This window comes from Podarcis pityusensis (assembly GCF_964106645.2).
Source record: "Podarcis pityusensis genome assembly, chromosome: 2".
Classification (NCBI taxonomy): domain Eukaryota; kingdom Metazoa; phylum Chordata; class Lepidosauria; order Squamata; family Lacertidae; genus Podarcis; species Podarcis pityusensis.
The window spans coordinates 127,456,897-127,472,877 of NC_138029.1; the positions used below are offsets into that span (position 1 = coordinate 127,456,897).

At 45.6% G+C, this 15,981-nt stretch overlaps 1 protein-coding gene across 1 annotated transcript; it reads left to right on the plus strand.

Moving 5' to 3' along the window:
- The first annotated feature begins 923 nt into the window (after positions 1 to 923).
- LOC308466001 (uncharacterized protein) lies at positions 924 to 14,102 on the plus strand. Its single transcript, XM_080986533.1, has 2 exons — positions 924 to 1,118; positions 11,182 to 14,102. Exon 2 carries the CDS (start codon positions 11,267 to 11,269, stop codon positions 12,839 to 12,841), a length of 1,575 nt encoding a protein of 524 aa, XP_080842659.1. The 5' UTR covers positions 924 to 1,118; positions 11,182 to 11,266; the 3' UTR covers positions 12,842 to 14,102.
- The last annotated feature ends 1,879 nt before the right edge of the window (positions 14,103 to 15,981 follow it).

Consider the following 15,981-nt stretch of genomic DNA (forward strand, 5'->3'; position numbering starts at 1 on the left):
GGCGTGTGTTCCACAGGGAGGGCTCCACTACCAAGAAGGCCCTCTGCCTGGTTCCCTGTAATTATGAGGGAACTGCCAGAAGACCCTCGGAAGTGGACCTCAGTGTCCGGGCTAAATGATGCGGGGATTTTCTTTTCCTTGTGTTAGATGGATGTTGAAACAAGGTGTGATTGACTAGGCCATGTCTGGATCACAGATTTCTACCCAAGAGCCACAATTGCTTTGCATTCACAAACGCTATGTGAAATATCACTAGTAAACAGAATAATTTAAACAAGGAAACCAACAACAGTATTAAAATTGCAGGGAGAGAGAAAAAACTGGATTTAAAATGACCCAACCACAAGATGAAAAGTCTCCATACTAAATGAGGGAAGGGGGAGGCATGGGGGGGGGGCTTTTGAAGTCTCCCTGCTGGCAAGGGAATTCCAGAGCAAGGACGCCTCTGTCTGTCTGGAATCCCTCACTGCCTCATCTCCAGCAGGAAGGGGGGATTTCCAGACTGGGACCCTTCACTGTTAGGGGGAGGTGCTGGGGCCTGGGCAGCTGGATGGATGGACATCAGCCTGCAGAAATGCTCCCCCTTCCTTTCACAGGACTGTTGTGGTGTTGCATGTGTGTGACAAGGCAACACTCAAGAACAGTTCCCACCAACCAACATTACATCATTCCTCCACTGCCCACAAGAGGGCGATCTTTCCTCTACACATGGTAGAATCCTAGAATTGCAGAGTTGGAAGGGACCACGAGGGTCATCTAGCCCAGCCCCCTGCAATGCAGGAATATTTTGCCCAAAGTGGGGCTCAAACCCACGACCCATAGATTCAGAGTCTCATGCTTTACCGACTGAGCTATAAATGTAAAAACCAGGACAACCCCAAAATTGTGCTTTTTTTAAAAAACAAGGCCCCATTTCGACACAGGGAGAGGCTGCTCTGTAGACGTAGCTCTAGGGGCAAGCGCATCCCAAAAGGAACCGGAAGTGTCGCTGCGAAATGCGCCGGAAGTTTCCAGGAAAGGGGAGGAGGGGCGTCAGTGGAGAACCCCCCCCCCAGCCCTTTCTATTGCAGACAAGGAAAGCGGAGTAATCTGGAGCCAGGGAGGCGGAGGACCAAGAGGTAAAAAGGGAGAGGGGGGGAAAATAGAGGGGGGGAATAAGGGGGGATGACAAAGAGACCCCCCCGTAAGGAAAGCGCCCTCCCTGGGGCCCGTCGACAGGGGCCCCGATCCAGGGGGGAAGGGGGGACCCAAGACCTGCAGGGCTGGCCTTGCAAGATCTCCTGGGCAGCAGCAGCACCGCCAGACTCCCCTTTCTCTTTCCTGGGGGGCCGAGAGATGCTCAGCTGCCCTGCCCCCCCTGGAGGCCTTGGCGGGAAGGGGAATGAGGACCCCAAGCAGGGCTGGGGGTGGGGCTGAGGCCCCCCATTCTCCCTGGGGTCGTGGGGCGCCTGGATGGGGAAAGGGAGAGAGGGAGTCCAGGGAAGGGTTAAGGGAAGGGGGAGGAGCCTCGACAGAGACCCCTCCCCCTCCAGCACCCCTGACCCCCCCATCACCCAGCCTCCCTGCTGAGGGTGTTGGCTGTCCCAGATCATCTGTATTCAGTATGACTCATTGTCATACTTTGGATTGCCCTGAATACCACAATTTGGTAAAAGGTAAAGGTAAAGGTACCCCTGCCCGTACAGGCCAGTCTTGACAGACTCTAGGGTTGTGCGCTCATCTCACTCTAGAGGCCGGGAGCCAGCGCTGTCTGCAGACACTTCCAGGTCACGTGGCCAGCGTGACAAAGCTGCTCTGTTGAGCCAGCGCAGCGCACACGTAAACGCCGTTTACCTTCCCGCTCGTAAGCGGTCCCTATTTATCTACTTGCACTTAATTGTGCTTTCGAACTGCTAGGTGGGCAGGAGCTGGGACCGAACGAAGGGAGCTCACCCCGCCGCGGGGATTCGAACCGCCAACCATGCGATCGGCAAGTCCTAGGCGTTGAGGTTTTACCCACAGCGCCACCCGCGTCCCTTTTCCATCATTTGGTAGCCAAGTGCAAAACCAAAAGTCCTGGTGAGATGATTATTGATAATATTGTCATTTATCCGTTTTAGATGCCTAAGTAGTAGCAGCTGCCAGGACATTGTCCTATTTACCTCTGTAAAGTTCCATCGTTATTTCAGACATTGTGGTAGATTGCAATGTTTAGCCCAGGGGTCGGCAACGTATGGCCCACGAAGACCATTTTACTGGCCCACGAGCTGCCCGCGGACCAAACCGCCCTGTGCGCTGCGCTAAACCGGTGCAGCGCACCCGGGGACTTGCCGAGCGGCGCCGGAAATCGCGTTTGCGCATGCACAGATACTGGAAATTGCTTCTGTGCATGTCCAGATGCTGAAAATCACTTCTGCGCCTGCGCAGAAGCTATTTCTGTCGCCGCGGACATGCACAAACGCGTTTTCCAGCGTCGCGCTGCATTGGTCAGGCCCAGGGACAATCTCTGCAGGAGTGATATTGGCCCATGGCCATTATCTGGTAACATGACGTTCACCAGGTGATATTGTGAGGTTTAGATGGTGATAACATTGCAATGTTTAGCTGGTGAGACCACGATGTTGGAAACCAGATATCGCCTAGTCCTTACACCCATTGTGTTTCGCAATATATTGTCGGCTCAAATATTAGGAAACAGTTACCACAATGTTAACTTCAAGGCAGTCTTGGACGATATATCGCCCAGCTCTAATTATGACCTATATTTCTGGCCTAGTGTATCACTGCTGATTTTACCAGTTTGTCTTTTATTTCCCATTCCAATAGTATCTCTTACATTTTGGAAATCACTTTCTCTTTACTCTCAATGATATCTCTTTCAGTGTGCAAACTTCGAGTCACAAAACCTCTCCTTTTATCTTGTATAAAAAAGATAATTTGATGGCATTGTAACCCATCCACTGCCGTACCTCCCACCTCACCCTGTTTATTCAGTTTTCTTTTTTCTTCTGGAAAATCCAAAAGATCTTTGTAAGTTGCCCGTTGTTCTTCCATATTGCATCCTTTAAAAGCTATTGCTTCTGTGGGTGAAAACCCAAAAGGTGTATTTCGTTCCAGCAGATACTTATATTTATCCCATACTCTAAATTTGTTTTTCCTAATAACATAATTCACAAAGCTCTTGTGTGTTTTAGTTTTTTGATACCATGAATAAACATGCCGACCAAAGGTGTTCTCATGACCTTCTAAATCCAGTAGCTTAGTGTCTTTCACTGTCACACACTTCTTAAGCCGGCAGAGGCCTCATCGTACAAACATAAATCTGGCAGTCAGAATCCACCTCCCTCCTAAGTATCCATTATAATTTTATATTTAATTCTTGGTTTCTTTCCTGCCAGATAAACCTAAAATGTGTTCTGGAGCTTTCAAAAACTATCAGTTGGTTCTGGAAAGAATGAACACTCACTCACCCCAACAATGTTGATAGATGGAGGTCTAGATCCAAGAACATTTTCCTACCTGAGCACTCCTTCAGCTGACCGCATGCACCAAGCCTTAGAAAACATCAAGGAACTGACATGGGAGAATCCTTTTAAATGTACAAAGAAAGAGCTTCAGGCAGAATACAGAGCTTGATATGCATCAAGGGACCCACACAGGAGAGAAACCGTTTAAATGGATGGCGTGTGGAAAGAACTTCAGTAGAAGTGGAAACCTGAGGAGACGTCAACAAGCTCAGACATAGGAGAAGTCATGTAAATGTCAAGAATATAGATAGAGTTTTGGTCAAAGTTTAAATCTTTCATGTATAGACATGAAGGTAGGGTCTCACAACAGTAAGCATAATGTAAATAATCAAAACAAAATAAAAAAGAATTCCTTCTAGTAGCACCTTATAGAATCATAGAATCATAGAGTTGGAAGAGACCACAAGGGCCATCGAGTCCAACCCCCTGCCAAGCAGGAAACACCATCAGAGCACTCCTGACATATGGTTGTCAAGCCTCTGCTTAAAGACCTCCAAAAAAGGAGACTCCACCACACTCCTTGGCAGCAAATTCCACTGTCGAACAGCTCTTACTGTCAGGAAGTTCTTCCTAATGTTTAGGTGGAATCTTCTTTCTTGTAGTTTGGATCCATTGCTCCGTGTCCGCTTCTCTGGAGCAGCAGAAAACAACCTTTCTTCCTCCTCTATGTGACATCCTTTTATATATTTGAACATGGCTATCATATCACCCCTTAACCTCCTCTTCTCCAGGCTAAACATGCCCAGCTCCCTTAGCCGTTCCTCATAAGGCATCGTTTCCAGGCCTTTGACCATTTTGGTTGCCCTCCTCTGGACCCGTTCCAGTTTGTCAGTGTCCTTCTTGAACTGTGGTGCCCAGAAGTGGACACAGTACTCCAGGTGAGGTCTGACCAGAGCAGAATACAGTGGCACTATTACTTCCCTTGATCTAGATGCTATACTCCTATTGATGAGGCCCAGAATTGCATTGGCTTTTTTAGCTGCCGCGTCACACTGTTGGCTCATGTCAAGTTTGTGGTCAACCAAGACTCCTAGATCCTTTTCACATGTACTGCTCTCAAGCCAGGTGTCCCCCATCTTGTATTTGTGCCTCTCATTTTTTTTGCCCAAGTGCAATACTTTACATTTCTCCCTGTTAAAATTCATCTTGTTTGTTTTGGCCCAGTTCTCTAATCTGTCAAGGTCGTTTTGAAGTGTGATCCTGTCCTCTGGGGTGTTAGCCACCCGTCCCAATTTGGTGTCATCTGCAAATTTGATCAGGATGCCCTTGAGTGCATCATCCAAGTCGTTGATAAAGATGTTGAATAAGACCAGGCCCAAGACAGAACCCTGTGGCACCCCACTAGTCACTCTTCTCCAGGATGAAGAGGAACCATTGATGAGCACCCTTTGGGTTCGGTCAGTCAGCCAGTTACAAATCCACTGAGTGGTAGCATAGTCAAGACCGCATTTTACCAGCTTCTTTACAAGAATATCATGAGGCACCTTGTCAAATGCCTTGCTGAAATCAAGGTAGACTACATCCACTGCGTTCCCTTCATCTACCAGGCTTGTAATTCTGTCAAAAAACGAGATCAGGTTAGTCTGACATGACTTATTTTTCAGAAATCCATGCTGACTATTGGTGATCACAGCATTCCTTTCTAGGTGCTCACAGACTGTTTGCTTAATGATCTGCTCCAGAATCTTCCCTGGTATTGATGTCAGACTGACTGGGCGGTAATTATTTGGGTCCTCTCTTTTCCCCTTTTTGAAAATAGGGACAACATTTGCCCTCCTCCAGTCTGCCGGGACTTTGCCTGTTCTCCAGGAATTCTCAAAGATGACTGCCAGTGGTTCTGAGATCACATCTGCCAGTTCTTTTAATACTCTTGGATGCAGTTCATCTGGCCCTGGAGACTTGAATACATCTAAACTAGCCAAGTATTCTTGCACTATCTCCTTAGTTATTCTGGGCTGTGTTTCCTTTGCTGAATCATTTGCTCCAAATTCTTAGGTCGGGCATTGTTTTCTTTATCGGAGAAGACTGAGGCAAAGAAGGCATTGAGGAGTTCAGCTCTTTCTGTGTCCCCTGTTTGCATTTCACCATCTTCTCCTCTGAGTGACCCCACTGTTTCTTTGTTCTTCCTTTTGCTACGGACATACCCATAAAAGCCTTTTTTGTTGCTTTTAACCTCTCTAGCAAGCCTGAGTTCATTCTGTGCTTTAGCTTTTCTGACTTTGTGTCTACACGTGCTGGCTATTTGTTTGAATTCCTCTTTGGTGGTTTCCCCCCTTTTCCATTTTTTGTACACATCCTTTTTTAATCTTAACTCAGTTAAAAGTTCTTTAGATAGCCACCCTGGCTTCTTTGGGCACCTTCCATATTTCCGTCTCATTGGTATTGCCTGACGTTGTGCTTTTAGTATCTCCCTCTTAACAAACTCCCAGCCATCATGAACTCCCTTTCCTTATAGACCAACTAAGTTTGTTATTGGTATGAGCTTTCGTGTGCAGCCACACTTCAGTCCCCAGAGGGGGCGCGTCCTTGGAGAGCCCCCAGCTCTTTGTATTGCAGGAAAGGAAATCGGAATAGAATAGCAAAGCGATGGCAGTGGAGGGCCAGAGAGGACAACAAGGTAGAGCTGTAGGGTGGGGAAGGGGGCAATAGGTGGGGGGAGAAAGGGGCAGAGACCCCCAACAACAACTCGCTTCCTGGGTGCTATATTTTTTTTCTTTTTTTAAATTGGTTTCTCCCCTCATGTTTATTTCCATGCTTATTACATACCAAAAAACAAAACAAAAACCCAATACCGAAAAACGTTACAACTTAAGAGGGGAGGGAAAAGGAAAGAAAATAAAATTAACACAATCTGTTAATAAGATAAAAATTATGGCATAAATTAGTGATTGCAATTTCATGTTACAATAAAAATAAAAATCTCATTATCTTTTATACCCGACCTCCCATTTATTCCTTAATTCTTTTTACATGAATTTACTGCCGTATCAAAATACTATTTTTTCGATTAATATTTTCACAATCTATAAATGTTTATATTTATATAAGCAGTTATTAAAAACTGCTGGGATCACTCAAAAGCTGCTACAGGTTTTAACATGGTATAATTTTGTTTAAGATATGTTCTGAAGGCCTCCCATTTTGATACAAATTCAAATCTCGCTTAATTTTTTTTCAGATAGGCTATCTAATTCAGCATATTCAGTCAATTTTTGTATCCACTCTTGTCTAGAAGGAATTATGTCGCTCTTCCACCTTGTAGCTATAAGAACTCTTGCTGCCACTGTTGCATACAAAAAAGATCTTTACATTTTTTAGGAATATCAGAATCAGTAATGCCCAACAGATATGCCTCTGGTTTCCTAATAAATGAGATTCTTAACTTTTTCTCTAGTTCAAGGTGGATTTGCTCCCAAACTTTCTTTATTTTGCTACATTGCCACCATGTATGGTACAGTGAGCCTGTTTGGTCTCCACATCTCCAACAATTACTTTTGGCTCCTTTGTAAATAAAGGTAAAGGGACCCCTGACCATTAAGTCCAGTCGTGGCCGACTCTGGGGTTGCGGCGCTCATCTCGCTTTACTGGCCAAGGGAGCCGGCGTACAGCTTCCGGGTCATGTGGCCAGCAGGAATAAGCCGCTTCTGGCGAACCAGAGCAGCGCACGGAAACGCCGTTTACCTTCCCACCAGAGCAGTACCTATTTATCTCCTTGCACTTTGAACATTTATCTACGTGGTTTTGAACTGCTAGCTTGGCAGGAGCAGGGACTGAGCAACGGGAGCTCACCCCGTCATGGGGACTCGAACCAGCGACCTTCTGATTGGCAAGTCCTAGGCTCTGTGGTTTAACCCACAGCGCCACCCGCGTCCCCTGCCTCCTTTGTACATTTTGGCTAATTTCCATGGAGTTCAATACCACCAGTGTTGCATTTTTAACAAGTTTTCCTTTATGGCATAGCATATAGTAAATTTCCAACTATTCTTCCACAGGTTTTCCCACTGGGACATTGTTATAGCATACCCAAAGTCTTGACACCACTTTATCATATTCTGATGTAACTTCCCATTCGAGGAGGAGGCGGTAAGCTTTTTTTTTTTTTATTTTTTTAAAGATATTTATTGAAGCTTTCAAAATATTACAAAAAGAAGAGAGTAATGACAAAAAAAATAAAGAAAAAATACAAAAAGTAAAAGATAATTAACAGGATAAAGAAAAAAGAAAATTTCAAATAAAGAACAAAAAAGTGACAAAATTACAAAAATCCCAAGGTTGTTTTTTTTTTTTTAAAAAAAGACATTTAAAAACAAGTTCATTATTTTCAGACCCTTAACTGTCATTACCTTCTTTCTTAGACCTCCTCCTCCTCCCTTCCTTTGTATCCTAGTTATTAATTATCCCAGCAAATCCTTTCCTTTCCATGTTTCATAAAATTCTATCATTACATTACCCTAGACTATTTTAATCCTATCTTTCTATAATAAAATAAACCTTAAAGTTTAAAACTTAAGTCTTAACCTTACCAGCTTCTTATAATCATAATATTCTTTCATAATTCTTTAACCATCTTTACTAAAGCCAGGTAATTTCTTCCAACATTTTTCTATCATTCATCAACTTTATGAAACATTCTAATAATAAAAAAAGAGAAAAAGAAAGATATAAACAAGTCCAATCTTTATCCAACGTCCCTTCCTCCTGGTTCCGGGATTTGTCAGTCCTTATTCCCTTCAGTCTAGCCCGGTAACCTTATGTCCGAGGCCCTCCGGTCACTTCCATGGCCCTTCCGCAGCTCTTTTTCATATTTATAACTGTAATTTCCCTTATCTCCTACTCGTGGTAACTCCAGCTTGACAATGTCTCTTGCTCGTGGTAGCTCCAACTTGATAATGTTTTTCACCCTTCTCGACAGATCAGACCCTTTTCCGTATTCATCACTGCATTCCATAGTATTTAAAGGCATATTTCAAGGGCCCTCCAAAGCTGAGAGCCCCCACAGTCCCAAGCATTTCGCAGCCCATTACCATCTCCTGTTGGGTCTGTTCTGTCAAAACACAGAAGAGATGCTCAGCTGCCCTTCCCCCCACCCAACCCCGGTGCTTGTGCAAGAAGGAAATGGGAGCCCCCCCCCCAGGGCTGGGAGTTGAACCGAGACCCCGCACCTCTCTGGGAGTTCCGGGTTCTCCCTGGCAGGAATCCCTGGGGCGCCATGATCCTGGTTCCCCGTGGGTGCCAAGGCATGCCTTGGTGGGTCCCCTTTGTGTGGAGAATCGGAGAGAGGAAGTCCATGTAAGGGTTAAAGGAGGCAAGAGAGCCCCAGCCTGTCTCCCTCCCCTCCCCTCCAATTTGGCACAAATGGGACCCTTGGGGCGGGGGAGGAGGGCAGAGGAAGTTGGGGGGCTGGAGGGAGGAAGGGAGCATCCCTGGGGGAGGAAGGGAAGCCATCTTGGAGAAAGAGAGAGGGACTGGGGGGCCGCCTGCCTTGATTTCTCCCTCCTGCCCAGGAATCTGCCAGGACTCCGCGTAGACCAGGGAGAGATCCCTGAAGCGGAGCCCCGATCCCCCCACCCTCTCCTCCCCTGAAGCTCAGTCCTTGCCCTGCCTCAAGTCCCAGATCAGGAGCTGCAGGGGGCGCTGGGGGCTGTTAGAGCGAGTCCAGCCATGGGGGGAAAGAGGAAAGGGAGGAAGCCCCCTTTATTATTCCCCCCTTTGAGGCTTCTCTCTGGGCAACTCCAGTCTCTCCCACATGCCTGTGTTTCTGTGCAGAAGCATCTAAAGGGCTCCTCCCCAGAGACACCTGGGCCCAACTCCTCCTCTCCATCCACCAGGTTTCTATTATTCCCGCTACATCAAATCTCTTAAATCTGTGGGATTCAAGATTGTTATGGAAATGGGTGGGGTTCCCCCCCCCAGCCTGTGTAATTATTACTACAATTGTTATTTTTATTTATTTATTGAATCTATTAGTCGCTTTCTCTTGGCAGGGCAGCCCAAAGGGACTTACAACCTGTTTCACGGTGACACTCCTGGGCCTTCTTTGTCGTGTTTCCTGTATTTTGGGGGGGGGGAGAGGGGGGAGAGAAGACTGTTCTCAGGGCCTGCTTCACCGTGAGGGAAACTCAGGCAGCCCCCTCAAGCAGCAGATGCAGGGGGGGCAAGGAGGGGACGGAGCTGAGTCCCATTTGGCCAGCCCTGATTTAACCCTCTATCCTCTAATCCAGTGGAAGGTGCTGTCCCATTGCCAGTGTCCTAGACACAATGCAGCCGCCTCGGGAAGTCAGTGGTGCAGGATTATTTGGGAATGTGTGAAGTTGGTTGGACTATATCAGGAAGCTGTTGGAGATAACGGAGGAAGGAAGAAATGAAAGACAGGTATACAGCGTTTTCAGAGGAGGGGGAAGATGGGAGAAAGTTTGTCCTCCCAGATAAGACTCCCATCCTCCCTGGCCATGGGCCATCCTTGCTTGGGCAGGTGGTACTTTGAGTCCAACCACATCTGGAGGGCCAGAGGTGCCTCAACTCAGCATAGACGGTTCCTCTAGGGCTCAGTGTTACGTGGGAGTTGGTGGAACTGGATCTTAAGGGTTTTTGACAAATTTCCTAGGGATTATGATTGGTATCCAGACCCTAACACTATAAACCCAAGGTGTCCCCACTGAGCAGTATATCAAGCCTGCCGCCCCCTGGGGAAGACCTTCTGAAGGAAATCCTTTCCCCTAAAGTTGCTTCCTTCCTTCCTCCGCTGCTGCTGCCCACACTAAGGAATGTCTGGATGAAATCCCAGGGATTGTCTGGCTCCTATTACAAAGAGATCCACCTGATATTCTAGAATAAAGTGTGGCTAAGATTCCGAGTCACAGTCGTGGCTGAGAAATACAGCCAGGGAATCTGAAACTGATTTGAAGATTGGTTTCTTCTTTACACATTGTTGTTGTTTTTGTTTTTGTTATTGTTATTATTATTTTACATTCAGCTGGACAGTGAGAGAGGCCTGGACAGGGAATCTCCGCTAAGATAAGCCAGTGTCAGGAGGCAGGTGCGAGACCTGGCGGCATATAATTATTATAAATCATAATTGGGGTGGGTGTCTCAATCCGGCCTTCCCAGCAGTCAGGCTCCAGCTGCTTTCCTTCTGCATCTCCAGCTCTCTCCATTCAAGAATGCAAGGCTGAGAGATGGAGGTCCAACCCCAAGAACATTCTCCAACTGAGCACTCCTTCAACCGACCACAAGCACCAAGCCTTGTCACTAGACTTATATATGGGTCTCCCAAAATGGTCACTATGCACCTCCTGAGGCCAAAGGGACTGTGCAGGTGATTAATAAAGATCTAGAGGTCGAAGGGGACAAAATGTGGCCCAAGGGGGGGGGGAGGATTATAGTGCAGAGGATGAAGAACTTCATGATGAATTTAGGACCCTGATTAATATTGGCCAGGTTCATGGAACATAGAGCAGCTCCCTTTCCTGTGAGAAACCACTTTATTTAAAAAGTAAATCCCACAGTTCAACCATATCCTAAGATAATACTTCTGAAATGCATTACCATTATTTGACATTATTTCATTGGTATTTCCTAAAAACTTGGAACATATGGAGGACAGGAGAGAATGTACAAGACGTTAAAATAAGAGCAGGTAATTGACGTGTGTAATAGTCCTTTGTTCTCTTCCTAGAAGACAAAAAGGATTTTCTCCCTACCCCTCCCTGTTGAAAGAAGACAATGGAGAAGGCAGTCAAAATTCTGGAGGGCCATGTCCAATGGGAATAACAAAGAAACCATATAAATTCATGGAATGTGAAAAGAGAGAGGAGAAACAATTTGAAAGTATGGAGTGTGGGAAGAGCTTCACTGACAGTGGAACACTTAGAAAACATCAACGGACTCACACAGGAGAGAAACCGTTTAAATGCATGGAGTGTGGAAAAAGCTTTGGTTGGAGTTCAAACCTTCGTATACATAAACACACTCACACGGGGGAGAAACCATATAAATGTAAGGAGTGTGGAAAGAGCTTCAGTCAGATTGGACACCTTAGAAACCATCAACGAACCCACACAGGGGAAAAACCATATAAATGCATGGAGTGTGGAAAGAGCTTCACTGATAGTGGTACATTTAGAAGACATCAACAGACACACACGGGTGAGAAACCATTCAAATGCATGGAATGTGTAAAGAGCTTCAGTCAGAGTGGATACCTTAGAATCCATCAACGGATTCACACAGGGGAGAAACCATTTAAATGTTTGGAGTGTGGAAAGAGTTTCAGTACGAATAGAAGACTGAATATTCATCATAAAACTCACACTGGGGAAAAACCATTTAAATGTATTCTGTGTGATAAGAGCTTCACTGTTAGTAGAACACTTAGAATCCATCATCGAACTCACACAGGGGAAAAACCATATAAATGTATGGATTGTGGAAAGAGCTTCACTTACAGTGAAACACTAAGAAAACATCAACGGACTCACGCAGGAGAGAAACCATTTAAATGCATGGAATGTGGAAAGAGCTTTATTGATGGTACAGCACTTAGTATCCATCATCAAACTCACACAGGGGAAAAACCATTTGAATGTATGGATTGTGGAAAAAGCTTCACTTGTAGTCGAACACTTAGAATCCATCAACGGACTCACACAGGGGAAAAACCATTTAATTGCATGGATTGTGGTAAGAACTTCCCTGATCGTGGAACACTTACAGTCCACCATCGAATTCACACAGGGGAAAAACCATATAAATGTATGGAGTGTGGAAAGAGCTTCACTTATAGTGGAGCAGTAAGAAGACATCAATGGACTCACACAGGGGAGAAACCATTAAAATGCATGGAATGTGGAAGGAGTTTTATTGAGAGTAGAGCGCTGAGAACCCATTACCAAACTCACACTGGAGAGAAACCATTTAAATGCATGGAATGTGGAAAGAGCTTTATTGATAGTAGAGCGCTGAGAACCCATTATCAAACTCACACAGGGGAGAAACCATTTAAATGCATGGAATGTGGAGCGAGCTTCAGTCAGAGTGCAAACCTGAATGCACATCATCAAACTCACACTGGGGAGAAACCATTTAAATGCATGGAGTGTGGAAAGAGCTTCAGTCAGAGTGGAACTCTTAGAAAACATCAATGGACTCACACAGGGGAGAAACCATTTAAATGTAAGGAGTGTGGAAAGGGCTTCACCGATGTTGGAAATGTTAGAAGACATCAATGGACTCACACAGGGGAGAAACCATTTAAATGTAAGGAGTGTGGAAAGGGCTTCACCAATGTTGGAAATGTTAGAAGACATCAACGGACTCACACGGGAGAAACCATTTAAATGTATGGAGAGTTGAAAGAGTTTCTTTCAGAGTGGAACCCTAATTTCACACACAGGAAACTTAGACGACATCAACAGACTCACTCGGGGGCAAGCAAATAATTGTATGGAGTGTGGAAAGAGCTTCAATAGAAGTGGAAACCTTGGCAAACACCAGCAAACTCAAAGAGGGAAAACCACTTACGTGTATGGAGCGTACGTAGAGCTTCAGTCCTGATGTTCCTACAAAACATCAATGGACTCGCAAAGACAATCCACAAACTGAAAAATCATAAATAGTTTGAATGGAAGGAGTGTGGGAAGTGCTTCAATTGCTTTATATATAGATAATTTTATTCATACTGTATATAATTTTATTTACGTATTGCATTCAAAAATGGAAGCATTCACTTCCTGGTTGTTGACGTTTGAAAGCCCCAAACGTTCAACTTCCAAAGCGTGCAACAACCAAGATTCCACTGGGTATCCAGCAAGTGTGTGTTGTCCAACGATATCCATTCTTTTAACCAACACAAAGAGGCTGCTTCATAGGAGAAAATCTAGCAGTGAAAAGTCACCTCTATTTTTAGTATCTATCAAAATTTTATACTGTATTCTTGGTGTGTCCCCCTCCCGCCAGACTAATCATGAAATATCTCTTTGCCATTTGTTAAAGAAGCTTGTATTATTTATTATTGGTATCATTTATAATACAAACAGTATCTTAGGTAAAACATTTCTCTTTATGGTTGAAATCCTTCGTAAAAGTGAAAGTTTCATCCTGCCCCATATTTCCAAATGCTTTTTAACATCTTTTGATACTTTAACGTAATTAGAATATGTTGTAATTCAGTGTTTTTCAAATAAACCCTTATTTAGTCTCCATCTATACAATGAACTCTTTTCACCCCTCATTATCATCCATGCTGAGTTTTGATCTGATATAGTTCTTGGCTGGATCTCTACAGTCTTTAATCCTGTAGGCAGTTCTTTCAATATTCAGATCATGTTTCTTCTTCCCGCAGAATCCTTTGAATCAGAAGAACATGTTTACTCTTGTTCTAATGGGTGTCTGAATCTCCAAGCATCTGGGTTGGCAAACTAAGTCCTGTGGGCTGGATCAGGCGCAATTGCCTTCTATATCCGGCCTGCGGACGGTCCGGGAATCGCCGCATGGATTGCCAGCATGCACGTTCTTTCCCTCTCCCTCACCCGGCGGCGCTTTTCTACTCAGGGACGAGCAATCTTGTCCCACACCGGGTGCCATTAACGGGGGGAGTCGGCTCACCCGTCTGCCTGCCTTAGAAGGGTGGCGCTGTGAAGGGGGTGTGACGCTGGCTACCGGCTGCTGACGGATTTCCAGCCGTCATTAAATGGTGCTTAGCATAAAATAAAGACACAGTGAGCCAGCTATATTTTCAGGAAGGTAAGAGCAGCTCCTTCGTCCGCTTCTCCCCCGATTTTATTCTCCTTTGTTCTCCCCTGTCGCATGGCCGTTTGCCAATGTCTCACGTTACCTCATCCGGTCATGGCTTTTACCCACCCATCGCCATATAAGGTAATTACTGCCCAGAGGGGGAACATAACTCCATATAAGGTTATGCACTTAATACACTGCAAGGCACGGACATGCAGGTCACCGAGGTCAGCGAGGCACCAGGTGGCGCTACAAGCCTTTGCCATGACTTCATGGCTCCCACATGCCCTCTTTCTTTATATTATTAATCAGAGTCATATATATCAGTACCAATACGGTTATATCGAGCGCGATAGGTGACTCTTGTGAGGCCAGAAGCAGGCCGCTGACGGGAGAACCATGCAGTACATATAGAAATTAAAGAAGGAACACATTGTATACAGCAACACAAAATAACGCAAATAACTACTATAAGAATCACTAAAATCAATAAATGTCAAAGCCAACTTCCATCCGGAAGCCAAGAATATAACCATGCCCATGGATCAACGGAAGGCGGAGGAGCAAACGGATTGTGAGCTACCATGGTTTCCATATGATCAATCATCGCAGATATGCTGACATTATTATCAGGAATAAACATACAACAATGAGAATGAACAAGTGCACAAACTCCTCCTTTTGAGGCTAAAATCACATCCAAAGTATAACGATTCTGTAAAACCACCTGTCTCATTGCAGACACCTCCTGGTTGAGTTTCTTCAAAGCTTTTATGGTATCATTGAATAATCCTTCAGTCCAATTTGCTAGCCGATGGAGGTCCCTATAGTTCATCGCTGCGCCCACTGAGGGCAGCAAGGCCCGAGAGATCTGGGTACCGATATATTGATTTATGGGTGAATTAACCTCCCGACGATTTCGTAGGCTAAGAGAAGATGGTAACTTATCAACCTTATACAACAACGGAACCACGAGACCTAATGTACATGTGCCTGTGAGGTTTCGAGGAATGGATTTGTATGCTTTTTCGCCACAAAGCAACCATAACTCTCTTTGGAGTAAATAGCTGATATTACTACTCTGTTGGGACCAATTAAAGGCTGCAGTAAATAATGAACTGATATGAAATTGCTCATCTGTGGCATTTGCTAAGCCAGGGATAGAAGAATTCAGACTCCAATTTGCATGGTAGGTTTCTGTCAGGGGTTCAGGAGCAGAGGCAAGGGCAAGGGAGGAAACAGAGAGCGAGGGAGAGGAGGCAGAAGAAAAGATGAGTGATGACGACGACCCGAGATCTCCGAGTCTTTCCAGTGAATCAGAAGATTCACAGAAAGGAGCACCAGTGGCCAGGGCAAGGGGGGAGCCTAGGGGGACACCCCAGGAAGATAGAGCCAGAGGGGACTCAGAGGGGAGCAGTTGGAAATCAGGACCAGCGTCACCGCCAGAGAGCAGGGAAGAGGAAGGGCGCCAGGGATCAAGCGCTGGCAGCTCACAACAGGGGGGAGGGCACGAGTCAGGAGTGGCCACACCTCCATCGGGGAGCGAAGAAACGGTCAGACGGAAGGTGGAAGGTTGGGCGCGCGTGCCAAGTTCAAATGCACAGGAAGGTGGCGCAGTAGGCAGCCCGGAAAGGGAGCCAGGTCCTAAAGCCCGCCGAAAGGAGGGAGAAGAGTCAGGGGGGTCAGCGTCAGAGGAATCCAGGAAGGAAGAGACCCCGGGGGGCAGAGGGACCCAGAGAAGAAC